This window comes from Nuphar pumila, chromosome 13 (genome assembly GCF_984573655.1).
Source record: "Nuphar pumila chromosome 13, dmNupPumi1.hap1.1, whole genome shotgun sequence".
NCBI classification, from domain to species: Eukaryota; Viridiplantae; Streptophyta; class Magnoliopsida; order Nymphaeales; family Nymphaeaceae; genus Nuphar; species Nuphar pumila.
In genome coordinates, this window is record NC_143261.1 from 86437463 (window position 1) to 86452412 (window position 14950).

At 36.1% G+C, this 14950-nt stretch overlaps 1 protein-coding gene across 2 annotated transcripts; it reads right to left on the reverse strand.

Annotated features, from left to right (window-relative positions):
• Nucleotides 1–829: 829 nt before the first annotated feature.
• LOC149818990 (remorin-like) lies at nt 830–11397 on the reverse strand. Of its 2 annotated transcripts, XM_089985151.1 has the most exons (6): nt 10999–11234; nt 8484–8543; nt 8238–8325; nt 7396–7477; nt 6844–7003; nt 830–950 (listed from the first exon to the last, which is right to left on the reverse strand). In XM_089985151.1, the coding sequence occupies exons 1-6, from the start codon at nt 11159–11161 to the stop codon at nt 931–933; spliced, it is 573 nt and encodes a 190-aa protein (XP_089841277.1). In that variant the 5' UTR covers nt 11162–11234; the 3' UTR covers nt 830–930. The 2 variants fall into 2 exon arrangements, with proteins under 2 accessions (XP_089841277.1, XP_089841276.1); XM_089985150.1 differs by lacking the exon at nt 830–950 and having other exon boundaries at nt 6407–7003; nt 10999–11397.
• Nucleotides 11398–14950: the final 3553 nt, after the last annotated feature.

The following is a 14950-nucleotide window of genomic DNA, read 5'->3' on the forward strand; positions in this document are numbered from 1 at the left end:
AACCGCTCTCTCCCCGTCAAAGAGCGCGCCGGAGAGCATGACGGCGATGAGGCAGTTTCACAGAGGACGGCGATGCCGGCGGACGACGATGCCGAAGGACGGCGACGACTTCGGAAGACGCAGTTTCATGGAGGACGGCGACGACGGAGGACAGCGACGATGGAGGACATCGATGACTTCGGAGGATGCAGTTTCACGGAGGACGGCGACGCCGGAGGACGGCGATGACTTCGGAGGATGCAGTTTCACGGAGAACGGCGACGCCAGAGGACGGCGATGACGACACCGGAGGACGGCGACGACTTCGGAGGACGTCATTTCACGGTGGATGGCGACGAGGCTGAGCGATTGCTGGAGGACGGCGACGCCGGTTCACGGAGGACAGCGATGCTGGAGAGCACCGGTTCACGGAGGAAGATACAAGTCTGGCGATGAGGCAGAGCGATCGTTTTGTGCAATGCCTGTCGGGTGCGGTATAAGTCTGGCTTATTGTTGTCGGAATACCGCCCGACAGGGATCAATTTTTTTTAAAATTTTTTAAAAAATTTAGCGACAGATTAGCGACGGATAATGTTCGTCGCAAATTTGCGACAGAATTAATGACAGATAAGTTTTTCGCCAATTAACGAGCACAAATTCGCGATGGCCTCTATCCATCGCTAATCCGTCGTTAATTCGTCGCTAAACAGTTTAGCGACGGCTTAGCGATGGATAGAGGCCATCGCTAATCCACAATTTTCTTGTAGTGTTAATAGCTTCACTTGTGGAATTAAAAGCAAGTCATGACATAAGCAAAAGGTTTTATTTCATTCCAAATAACAAAAATGTTTAATGTCTTTACAAGTCTTTAAAACAAATCAAACTCTAAATCTCCAACAGATTGTAACAGGTAAGAGTGTCCCTCAAGAGCATAGTGTCTCATCCTTTGTCTTAGTCCTCCAAGATAATATCTGTAATTTGTTTGGGCATTAATGCAATGTGCTCATAGGATACACCAAAATTGAACTTGAAGAATACAATCAAGTTTGGATTGGTACAACCACAATGTGATTCTCATCATTATAAAATGAGGGTCAAGGCAATCCACATTCAAACATTTATCTATTTATTCTCATTACATTCATTTATTCCCATTGCATTATTTATTCATTCCCATTGCATTCATTTGCATAAATGAATAGACAATCAAACATGTCACACATATAATTGTATAAAGGAAGTAGGTCAAATTCCATTAATTGTATCCAACGTAAAACGCATGCACATGCTTTTCAAACAAGTTAGAACATATGAGTCTGTCGTAATCATAACAAGTGCATTCACAAATTGCATATAATAAATAGGTCAAATCTCATTTGATCATTCCAACATATATTATATGTGCATGTTTTTTTAAGTAAACAAGACATACAAGTTTATAATCATTTATGACATTCACATCCATTCTTTCGTAAAAATATAAACAAGTCAATCACATGACTATGATATACATTTATGCTTTTATATAGCCAACATGTCAATTCTAGTAACTATATTATGCATTCTTGCATTTTATAAAAAGGAAGAGGATGTTTCTCACAATCTTTCCAGTGTGTGTCACACACACACACACTTGCATCTCATATACATTTCAGTCAACTCCTTGACTTGAATCATCTGGTCAATCACATGACGCCTTACATATCTTTTTATTTACATGTATGCTTATATGCAATCACATTTGTAAATATTAGCAATCTACATGTCTACATCCTTATGTTTATACATATAACAGAAGTGATTCTAATAATCTAATGCATTATTTCTTTTGATTTACTTAAGCTCATCTCCTACAAAAGAAGATATAGCTGTCTAAAAACAACCATAGGGTATTTATTATGCCATGTATTTTAGATTTTTTCTCCTATGTCTTAACTGGGTCAATCCCATGTGGTCAATCCTACAATGCAATGATTAGGAGATGGACATGAAGTCCTTCTACGGGTCTATACCCACATATGCCACTCAAGCTAAAATATAGGGGATGTCTTCCTTATCTCTACAGAGTTTCTGGCCCTACCTTGTGAATTCTCAGGTAGACATGTTCCCATAACTTTTGTGGGACAGAGATGAGGCACACGTAGTCCTCCAACATATTTATACCTACGAGGTTTGTACCACATTTTTTTTTCAAGGAAGATATGAGATTGGAATGGACCAAGTCATCTCATTGAGAACGGGACTGACCCAGCTATCTTGGAGAGCCCAGTTTCACTGGCACTTCATAAGGACCTGTGGTCCCCAGGTTATCTTTCTTTAAAGTCATATGTCACATTTTCAGTGTCATTGTCTCACATGATAACCCTCTCTCTCATGCATGATACATGATACACCTCATATATGCTTTGATGCATGATACATGTCATAATTAATTCATGTTTTTTATACATGAATCATTCATAATATATTCTTATGCATGATAGATTCATGGTATACATGGCATGTTTCATATACATTCATTTCACACATGCATTTATTTCACTCATGCATTCATTTCAATCAAACATTCACAAACATGTACCTGCAAAAGTACTTTATATTTTGCTATTCTAAAATCATATCAAGCATGGTCGCCGTACCACAATAAGAAAAATACTTCAATTCTCATACTTTCAAATCATGTTTCGCATGATCTCTAATTTTTTTTCAATATTTGCATGATGCATTGTATCATACACACTTACCATGGGTATTTACCCGATTTCGTAGGCATTGCATTTTTCAAATGTGCATTGACCTATAGCCGCTTTGCGATACTTAACATTAAGTATCGTATTTTTGCCATACCTATGTAATAGTTTATATAGACAAATAACACATATAGTTAAGCATGATATCTACATTTAAAACTTAAATTAACATATGTATATATTAATATTCATACATGGATATCAACGATGCATGAGTACTTACACAAAACTGAATATGTGATGTGCATGTTAGCTCATTTGACTATACATATTTGCATATGCTCACATGAATTTATGATGCATCTCATATCATAATCAAAATATGACGTAAATGCATACCAAAATTACATCAAAACTGAGTCTTAAATACACCAATTCATCACATAAAAACGGCTTTTAAACCATGTCCAATATCACATTTAAATCTGATATTTTTTTCTCTTAGGCATTTTACCAAACACTTATCGTGCAACACAATTCCCAAGGCAAAAATTAAAATTTCAAAATATGCAAAATATAAAATAGAATTTATTACGCTAACTAAACAATTCTAAATACATATTTTAATTGCTAATTTATCCAAAATTTATCAAATCCTATCTATTAGGCATGTACACAACCTATTTACGTGAAACTAGAACTATGCTACATCCATAATCTCATTAAGCGATAAAGAATATATAATTGTGACAACACTACCTAGATAAGCATTCTAAAAATTCAATTAAGGGTTATTACCCTTGTAGTTCTAGTAAAACAATATAGCGAAACCCAAAATCCCTAGGGGTTTCACAATCCGCAATAAATTGCAATAACGACAATTGATCAAATACTTGGTGTGCACGTGCAAATGCCAAGAAACCCAAGTAGTGTAAAAGAGGGTTAGTTGGAGCATTTTCATGCTAACGAAGATGCTACACAACTGCACGAATAATGACGTAGTGTCAGAAGGCTCCTCCACACAAAAATTGGTACCAAATGAAAATCGGGTGGGGGTAATTTCTCAAAAATTGACAAAAATGGAATAAGCAAGGGAGGCTAGGCTGGTCGGCTAGTTCCTCTAAGCTGGATGCTCTCCTCTAGTCTGCAAGCTCTCCTAGGGACCGCCACGCTGCAGCATGACTCCCTAGGTTGCATGGTTCCCAAGAAGCATGATTCCCAATAGAATTGGTTAAGAGAAGAATATTGAGAAGAAAAGAATAGAAGATGAAGAAGGAGATGATGATGAAGAAACACAGCCACAAGAGTTGAGCATGAATCCCAATGTGGTGTTGTGCACAAATCCCCAAAAAAATAAGAAACGATGAGGGGTTAGAATTAGAAACTATGATGAAGAAGAGGAAGAGATGAAGAAGAATATGGAGGAGAGGAAAAACTTAACTAGTGGCATCAATCCCTAGGGAAATGGTTGTTGTAGGTGGTGCAAATCCCAAGACAACATCGACTAGTGTGAATCCCAAGAGAGAGAGTCAGCTACTGGGATAGAAAGAGGGAGAGATAGAGTTCTCTACAAAACCCAAAAGAAGAAGCATAAGAGGGTGTCTGTTGTGAGTAAGAAAGAAAAAGGGAAAGAGAGGGTCGGATGCCCTAGTGGGCCCCACCCAACTTGTCTCTCCTTTCCTCTATGCGCCCAAGCAAACTGAGTCCAAATCAGGTCCAGTTTAGGCTCGGTTTGGGTTCCGACTCGAGTGGGTCGGTTCTCACTCGATCACAAAACAAAAACCCAAACAAAAAAATATATAAAAAATAAAATACATATATATTGTCCATTTTGATATCATAAAAATAGAAATATAATTATCCAAAAAATGAAGGTTCTTTAATCTCTCAATTAGGTTGGGTCGACCCTTTGGGTCCAACCCATATAGATTCCAACTCCACCTTAAAAATCCATTTTTACCAAAAACAAAATCCTAAACTTTGCTAAACTCAAAGCAAATTTATTCTAACTCAATTAAATTATTGTTTTAACAAATCTTCAACTAATCATTATATTAAATTAAAATAACCGCTTAAATTATTTTTTTATCAAAATACCCTTATGAGAAAAATCAATTGTAAGCTAACTAAATAGATCTAGTTAACCTCAAAACACTGAAATTACTTTGATAAGTCATAGACAATCAAATACATATATTTGATTATACATTAAATATATTTAATAGCTAACTGCCTGAAATAATTCTATAAATACCAATTATATCTTTAATGGCCAAAAATGAGCAAATGAACATGTAATATAAAAAAAATTAGAATTTAAAAACTTGAAACAAATTTCTGACTCGATTATAAAGATATTCACTTTATTTATTTATAACTCTCAAAGTTTACAGATTTTACAGTTTTTTAGAAAACACATCAGTTTGTCATACAATAGGGTCATTTTCCATAAAAAAAAATTATGATACATTTTTTGAAAACTATAAGTAGAGGTGTCTCTTCCTAACTTAGCATCTAGATCTTGAGTGTGAGACTATTGCTACTATGAAAATTGAATTTAGCCTAGGTGCCTTATTGGACCTATGCCCTATGAACAAGTATAAATCAATCTTGCTCGGTCTATTCTATCAAGCCCAAGACTCTTCAGAGCCTCATTCTGCGGACACTAGCAAAACTCCATCACTCTCACCAGCTAACTTTGAAGGACCTCCCAAGCCCGAGGTGAACATTTCTTTGTTTTTTATTCAATTTTGCTACTTTTTAGAGTAGTATATTTTGTTTATTTATTTTTACTTCTTTTAGCCTGGTGGTGTCCCACAACACTGAGGGCTCTCTTTTCAGTTTCAGGTGTAAAAAAGGGATATGAGGGCACAAATATGTGAAAGAAGCCTATTGAAGAAGCTGATGCCCTATTGAAACCGATTTCTTGTTGATTAGAGAGGAAAAACATCTTAACTTGCAGACCAATAAACCCACATTTCTTTAAAATAAAAATGTGATTTCAAATTTTTCTATTTTTCAAAACCGTTTTTTAGTGCAAACTGCACCATGTTCTTACTCGCAAAAGAAAAGAACAGTCTCATATTATTCTTCAAAATGTTGTGTGTTTGGATCTAGGCAATTGAGTGGAATTGAAATCTAATGTCATCAGCAAATTATGCTAAACTCTTTGGCCTTTTGCTAGCCATGAACAGGAATTTAGTGGAATTAGACTTTTTTTAGGCCCTATTTGGAAACTAGTAGCTGGGATGGGAAGTGGTATTTCAGGAACCTGGATTTGGCAGCTACCTGTCAATTTCATGCTCTAGTGTAAATACAATGCAACTTCCCATCCTAAATGCATCAACTCCCATCCCAGCTACAAGTTTCCAAACAGCCACCAAGTGGTAGTTTAACCAACTTTTTGCCAAATGCATTAACTCCTATCCCAGTTCCTAGATTCCAAAGAGGCTACACACACTAGAGAGGGACCTCAAATCTACACACACACTAGGAAAGGGTGGCACCTGCTAAAATTTTGCCTGTTGCTCAAGTGGGTCAGCTAATGAAAAATACGTGATGAAAGAAAGATGCAAACCACATGAAGGCTGTTCCTGATACTCGCAGATTGGATACAAAACACAACTCCAGTAATAGAAATATCTAAAAACAATTTGAATTTGAAATTTATTATTTAAGGAAAGCACGAAAATAACAATGGCATAAAGAAAGAACAATATATACTAAAATTCAACCAGTGTCATAACGCTGTCATTTCTTCAATCAATGTCACAACTTTCTAATTTCACAATTTTTATTGAATCTTGGATCTAATATGATCCTAAATAAAAATTGAATACTAGAACAGATTTGCATCTTAATGATAGGATCTAAATATATGTACCTTTGCCGCACCCCCGCACCCAAGTTTTTTGAAAGTGCCGCACCCCCGCACCCAAGTTTTTTGAAAGTGCCGCACCCACACCCATGTGACATAGACAACAAACAGAACAATTTCCCAAGTACCAGAACATACACAGAGATACAACATTATGTACACCATAATCAACACGCTCGAACAGCAATTAGAGAACCAACATGAAGGCACACAAGAAGCTCGCACATACTTTTCCCCAGGAATGATTTTAATCATATTAGCTTCCAAAGCAACCAAAGAGCTTTGTTGGTGCCAGACCTGTTGCTCGATATTTTGCAGCCTTCTCCTGAGACAAAAGCTTTTCTTCACCACACCTGGCTTCAGCCATTGCTCGCTTCTCCTCTGCAGTCTTGTGGAGGATCGCAGCCTTGTTTTTCATTTTCTCAGCATATGCAGCCTTCTTCTTTTCAAAGTTCTCCTATACATGGATGGGAAACATTAAATCTCTTTTATAGGATTTCCATTATTTACAAAAAGAAAGTTCCTTTTATGTTTTTTTTCTCCTGTTGATCAATGATTTATACAACACTTACAGCTGAACAAACCAAATCATCATCCAATTAGAGTGAAGTAGCAGATTAGTACGTCAATATTTCTTCAGCAAGAAACAAAAGGTAAATTGACAGTATTTGTCCATGATATAGACAACCAGGAAAACAGACTTAAATTGCTATAAGCGTTAACAAACATTTTTGAGACATACTTGGCAGAATAGCATAAAATTGTAGAAACAACATTTCAAGTAAGAAATTGGAAGCGATTAAGAAAATCTCCAGTCATACAGAAAAAGCACTGCAGACTAATACATACCTCAATCTTTTTCAATTCAGCTTCCAGGGAGGCTTTTTTTGCATTTTCCCAAGATCCGATATCTGACAGCCTTTTCTGGAACCTGTAAAGCATATACAATGTAATGATCAAATCATATCGGTTTCTAATTTCTAATATATTCTGAAGCAGAGTAAACTAGAATTAATCATTTAACATTGAGGAATATCCAAAAAGAGAGAACACAACCAGAAGGATAAGAGCAATGACAGATGAGGGTGACAAGTTTATTCCATCTGAAAATGTCGAAACAATTTTTTCAGAAATCACTAGTTTGCCAGTCTTGCACAAAAAATAGAAGATTCATATGTGTTTCTTGCCTAACGGTGATTCAATGATGACTTGTGCTTTGCATCATTTAAAAACTACTTGTATAGAGGCAACAAAAATAAGGTAATGAGTATAAGTCTAATTTTCCAAATATGTCTGGCCCTATCTCTATGCAGTAGACTTCATCAAACATTGGTATCGGGTCCATGTTTACAAATCATCAAGCTAATTTAGGAAGAATTGACAAAGAAGACAATAAATAAATAAATAAATGGATATGCTTTTAAGTGAATAGTTGACCAAAATAAGAGTTAATAAGAACCAGCTCTGAATACTGACATATCCAACCTTATATTCAAGCAAATGTACCAACTATAGTGCAGTCTGACTCAAAAGTTACTAGAGTTACTTGAGTCAGACAAGTTTTAGCTTTAAGTCATCAAGAACTAGGTCAAATCAGTGGCCACTAGCCACTGGACTTGATGTGAAATTGCTTGAAAGACAACAGCACTGAGCACACCTAGTTTGAACTATTTATAAGAACAAAACCATACTTGTTATCAGCCTTTGTCTTTTCACTCTCTTCCCATGCTCTGATCAGCGACAGTTTCTTATCTCTTTCAACCATTGCAAGAACGGCATCTGAAGATAACATAATCAGATCAAGGAACAAATTTTATGCATAAAAATGTTCCTGACAAATAAAAGCAAATTTTCACAAATTCAGAAAGAATAGCAACTACTATAACTGACAAAAATGACAGTTTTAGGAGATTTCTCAACTAGTTGACAATATGTACCTCTGTCAATAGAACCTCCTGAACTTTTCCCCACAGCAGAGGCAGCTGGTTCTGCAACCTCTGATGATAGAGAAAAAAATTAAATGCCACAAATAGAATAGAAAATTATGTCATCTTCATAGTTCTTTCAAAGGAATCTAGAACTATTAATTCCAATATCTAAACAAAAATGAAAATGAACCAGCAAGATGCTGGCATATGTTTCATCTTTGAAAATTTATTCTTCTTTGCACTAGAATAGCAGTATATATTGCAAAATTTCAACAAAGATGGGATCAATCGAGAGCCACCAAATGATGTGAACAATGTTAGCCTCCCAAGATATTTCAGACAGGCAGGAGAAAAATTTATTCCCATTTCCATAAAAAAACAAGTTTAATACTATAAACATGACAAGGACATCATTGTTTTGGGTGATTTTCCATCAAGATATCACATCTCCCACCAATGGTCGAATGCAATTAAAGCCACAATGTTAGCAACCATCAACCATAAAGAACACGAACACAGACAAGATTCAAAGCAAATTCATTACAGTAACCACCATGGAAAATATCCAATTGAATCAAGTAAGCTAAACCCACAAAGTACAAATCAGAAACGTCATATCACATCCCCGTTCATATCGGTAATGAGAAATGAAAAGAAGCACAGATGAAGCCAAAATGATTTATAATTACAATCATTCTCTTGCTCAAAACAAAATATTTGAGGGCAAATAGAAAACTGTGGATATCTCATTCTCTCAAAAGAGGTGCACCCATTGGGTTCCCCAAACACATCACAAAACTACCAAAATTGATCCTGCCACCGAAAGCTTACTTAGTTACCATGCTCAAAATCTATCAGCAATTTCCATCAACCGTGTAAAAATGACCATAATTTAAGAAACGCTGTATGGAATATCACAGATGTGAATATCTACAAGAACTTGATTCTACAAACAACATAGCCAGTAAAAAGTATTACAAGTACTGAGTACCATTGATCACAATATGAGAAGAATTCAATACCATTGATCACAAGATGGAGTCAAGGAATGTATACAACCAAATCCAGTTTGATACTTGTCCACAATTCAGATGAATGGCATAGTGGCTGGTCCATTTAACAGGAATAAAACGGCTTCTGAACTTGAAATTCAAATTGTCATAGGTTTTTCAACAGGAAATACAAGAAAAAGGAAGTTGGAGAGTGTCAGAAAAAAGGCACTTTGTAAGATAAGGGATCGAGAAAAGGAAGAAAATAAATTTGTAAATTTGGTTACTTGAAAAACAAGCATCTAGTGATGAGGTTCTTCAGAAAATATGAAATATCATACCGCAAAAAGTTTTCAGTAAAAGCACTAACTAGTGAAATTTCTCAAAACAAAAAGTAAAGAAGATAAGAGGTTCACACTAGCAATGGCAGTACAAACGTTGTTTTATGGTTTACTTCTACAACCTTTTCTTGGAGAGGCAAGGAAGCAGAAGCTACAGATAGATCATCATCCATCACTAACACATAGGAATTTAACTCCAAGAACAGCGTCGACTGGTTAGGAAAATTCACTTCATTCATGATAAGATTTACAAAAGGATACCATAGTCATGAATGAAAAACAGAACAACATAAAGCAGGCACAATCTTGTTGTTGTTGTTGTTGTTGTTGTTGTTCTTCTTCTTCTTATTATTATTATTATTATAAAAATGCTGAAAAGAAACGGATCATCCATCACACCCACAAAAATACATGAAACTTGGAACTGAATAAAAAAGTAATAATCCAAAATTTTAGTTCTCTTATGATAAATCCTGAGCTATTGTTTAGAAGTTTTAGTCTCCCACAAAATAACCACAAATATTTCGGGGACAAAATTACAAGGAAATTCCTCCGGATTTCACAGGAAATTTTACATCAAAAATTCCTATATCACCCATACAACAAAAAATAAAAATAACTAAAACACAATAAAAACGTAAACTATGCAATAAGAATCACTAAAACACAGTGAGGAAAAAAGAATAAAAGTAATCTACCAGCCGACACAACTCAAAGGCAGCAACAACGACCAAATAATTCCACCGAGAAAACATCCACCGACACCCTATAATCAGAGATCCAACAAACAACAATTCTTCGCAAGTTCTGTCTCGTCTTTTCCTTACCGTGGTCACTGGACTCCCTTCAGGTTCGTTACAGGGAAGGATCTGAGCACGACAGAACCGGAAAACCAGAAAAAAAAAGAGCAAAAAGCTACCACAGAAATACCTTGTTGTTGGTCCATCAAACATCATACAGATGATAAAAACAACTTCCCAAAGAACACAAACCTCACCAAAAGAAAAAGAAAATTTAAAACCAATTTCTCCGTAGAGACGTTGGATAATTTATAACCAACTAAAACTAACATACACAACAGAAAACAAATTTAGTCAGAAATTTCAGGTGAAACGCAAACCAGACACCTGAAAATTAATGAGAAAGAAGAAGAAGGAACAACAACTGAAAGGAGAGAGAGAGAGAGGGCCTCACTCTCGATAACGGCGAGAGCCTTGGTGTCGCCGGTCTCGGCGGCGGCCGGCGGGGGGACGACGGCCTTCTCCTCCGCCACGTCCTTCGGAGGCTCCGGCGGAGATGCCAGCTTTGGCTCGGACGTATAGCCAACCTCCTCCACCTTGGGCGTTTCCTCCCCCATCACCACCACCAATTCTCCAACATAGAAACAGAGAGAGAGAGAGAGAGAGAGAGAGAGAGAGAGAGAGAGAGGTGGGAAGTGGGTACCTCGTTTTGTTTGCTATATTAGTAATTTAACTGGCTTTCAACGACTATCGTTGGGGAAGAAAGGACCGACGCCAACGGTGCACAAAGGGTCCAGATGTCGCCCTCCACTGCCAAACCCCCTTTTTTTTTCTCTCTCTCTCCATCCCGATTTCGAGGGTTCACCCTTCCCTTAGACAATGAAATAATCTTAAAGCAAGAAATGAGTTAATGACTAAGAAGGTGAAAGCAAGCAGGAAGTGTTATAAGAAACAGGAAATTTTCAAATACCCCAAATGTTTCTGTTTAATTCATGCGCACACCAAACTCTTCAGAGTTTGCTAATGCTTACCAAAATTTTTACTTGAGTTAATCAAATAACCTTAATTTAATTATCTCTAATTAATTTAGTTATAATTTTTTAAAATAACCATGCTATCCATATGTCTTGCCACATGAGAGTAGTTTTTAGAAAACTTTTTTTTTTTAAACCTTTTTTCCCTTATCACAAGTCGTCCCTCTCTGTCTCTGAACCAAACAAACCAATGGTGCTTAGAGCTCACATAATCACTATCATGGCAATAGCTAATTGATCATGATTTTTGAAATAGTAAAACTTTTGTCAATTATAACCAGATTGCATAGTCACCATCATGATAATAACTAATTGATTTTGATTCTTTAAATATTAAAACTTTTGTCAACTATAACCGGATTTACTTTTAGGTTAAATAAAAATACATTTAGTTTCAGTTCAGATATTTATCTGGTGAGCTATTGAAGAACCAAAACAGACCCAGTTGTACTATTGATGGGTCGAGTGATTGTCAGATTGATTAGCTTATTACAATTTAAGCTTTATATAAATTTTTTATTGAGTTTCATGGTGTAGTGGCTAGTGTCTTGTTTTTTTTATTAAGGAGGTCAAGGGTTCAAGTGTCATTTTATTTAATAAACTTTTTACTCAAAACACTTGGTGGTTGATAGCCCTACAAAACAGACAAAAACTTACTTTGTTCATACTTCTAAAATAAAGGCAAACTAGTATTTTTATTTTACCAGTTATAAAGGTAAAACAGTAACGTCAAAAAATGATGGTCTGGATGCAGTACCAGTATTTCAAATCAGATCTGAGTGGATGTGGGTTCAAACCAAACCCCACCCATTGACACTGGTCACCCATAAATGAAACGAATCTGACCTAAGTCTAATTGGATCAGATCCATGTTCAACTACGCAGAACACAACAAGCTCTGCTGCTACTGCCAACATTCCCTATACGACACCGATCGCAACCTCTCTCTCTCTAGGCCATTCTTATTCCATTTTCCACATTAGTTTTCTCAGAATTCTCTGTGAAGAATGTGAGTCTCTTCATTCCCCTCTCTGAAGTCGAGCTGAATATGTTTTTTTTTGTCTATTTTCAGCTTTAGTTTCTTCTTGTTGGATCGAAAAAAATTGTTTTTTTTTTTAGGTCGCAAATATGCGTCAAGAATCTTCCCAAGCACGCCACCGAGGATCGACTCACGGAGTTCTTCTCTCAGAAGGGAGGGGTCACCAACACCAAGAATATGCGAACTGCATAACTTGCTTTCCCTCACGCTTCTTCTTCTTCTTCCTCTTTTTGGAGTTCTTCCATGCTTGTTTTCACCACAATTCATAGAGTTTTAGTCCTGGTTTTCTTCGAAACAGATATGGCAAGAGTCAATAGTTTGGCTACGTGAAGTTTCGAAGGGAGAGGGAGTGGGCGAGGCCGTGAAGTACATCAATAATGTGTTTATGGATACTAGCAAGCTTATATGCGAGGTGGGTGTTCGATTTTTCTTCTTTTCATGTCTCTTTTACTGAGGACTGAGCTTGTAGGAGTCTAATTTTTCAGGAATTTCTAGTTTGTTGATTGAGTGCAATCTTTATTCTTCATTTGGTCTGTGCGGTGGGTTTTAACTTTTTAGTATTGGTTTCTTTTGTGATGACTTCTCTTATAGATTTCTATGCATTTTGTGTAAATTATATGGTAATTGATGAAACAACCTTATGCTTTAATATAGTATTTCAGCTAGCCATTTGGTTTTATTGACTTAAGTGTGCCTATTTACGTAGTGAGGGTGACTTTTTCCAGGCTTGCAGGTCTCTTTGGCAATCACCCATAGCTAATGCACTATGTGTGTAATGGTAAATTTTTTAAATAAATAGTACCTTTTATGGTTAATAGAAAATCTTTGGGTATTTTGATTTCTGATACATTACTTGGGAGCCTTGTTGCAGATTGCTTCTGCCCGTAATTTATGATTGTTGTCTTTTGTAATGATGCTCGGTTACCTTTGGTGAAGATTGGATTTTGTTTCCACATTAGTTTAAAATTGTTGTCCAAAGTTGTTTGACTCTAAGGGTTTGTAACTATAAAAAATGCAAGATAAGGCACTAATTTTAGTGAGTCGTTGTGAGCTTTGATGGGTTTTTTCTGATTTTTCATGTCTAAGCTCTGAGGTTTGTTGTTTTAGATGGCTCGTAAAGTTGGTGACCCGGATACTCCTTGCCCATGGAGTCGCCATTCCCTTCAAAATGGAGGCCAGGATGTTGATGCCGCTAAAAAAAGTGTTGTGGATGCTAGTGTTTTGAATGAATGCATATGTGAAAAGAGAATGCATTATAATTATCATTCATGGCATTCAATCATGCAGTTATGTGCCCAAATTGAAGGCCTGAATCATAGTGATAGATTCATTATGCATGTGCGTGCGTGAAAGCAATATAGTTAATGTAATTGAAATATTGTGTTATGAATTTTAATTCTATTGAAGCTTGTGATATGAGGGTAAGCAGTATTTCAGATTTTGTGAAACCAAGTTTTTGAACATGAAAAAGTTGCTCTTCACCAACCACGAAGATAGAAAAAAACTCCACGTTAACCACGGGGTGGCAGGTTAAGAAACTCATGAGTAAATACTGATGCATCGGGTTTTAGGTGTTGAGATCTCTCTCTCGACTTGGTCGTCTCTCACCCAAAACTGGTGAAAGGTGTCTAGCCAAGGTTAAGTCACAACTTGTTTGAAAATATCTTTCTTGAGTTGTGGTCCTGATCTAGGTTAAGCCTGTGTAGTACCCACAGGGCTAAAAAGTGAAATCCTAAGTGTATATGCATATGTATAGCTACGACATGCATCACGTAAAAAGAAAAGTAAATAAATATAATTAAAGTTACTCATGCATGAAAAAGGCTATCAATTCTTCATTGGTAAGTGCATGCATTATTTACGTGCTCATGCATAAGATTGTTAATTATTTATGAATGTGTTTTTTGTTATGCAACTGTGATATCATACATACCTAAAATTGATACTTGCCTGATTCAATGTATGAATTTATTGAAATATGTTAATATGTACTGGTTTTGGTTTACCTGTGTTGGTATTCCATATCAGGCTTTCATGAGTATAACCTATTTTATAGTTTTTGAGGTGAAATATGATGCATAGCTGCAGAGCGGATGCAGAATGCTGAGGCGGCGTGAAGAGTCAATCTTTTGTTTTTTGAGGATAGTTTAGAAAAAAATATTAATTGTTATTTTAGACTGAAAATACTTTAATAAAATTTAAATTATTAAAACTAAATTAATTTTAGTAGTGAATGTCATTCACATTTTAATTTAGTTATGATGATTATTCGTGTAACCTACACAGAATGTTTAACCCAAAGAAAAAAATTGTTTCTGTTGACTTTAAAAGAA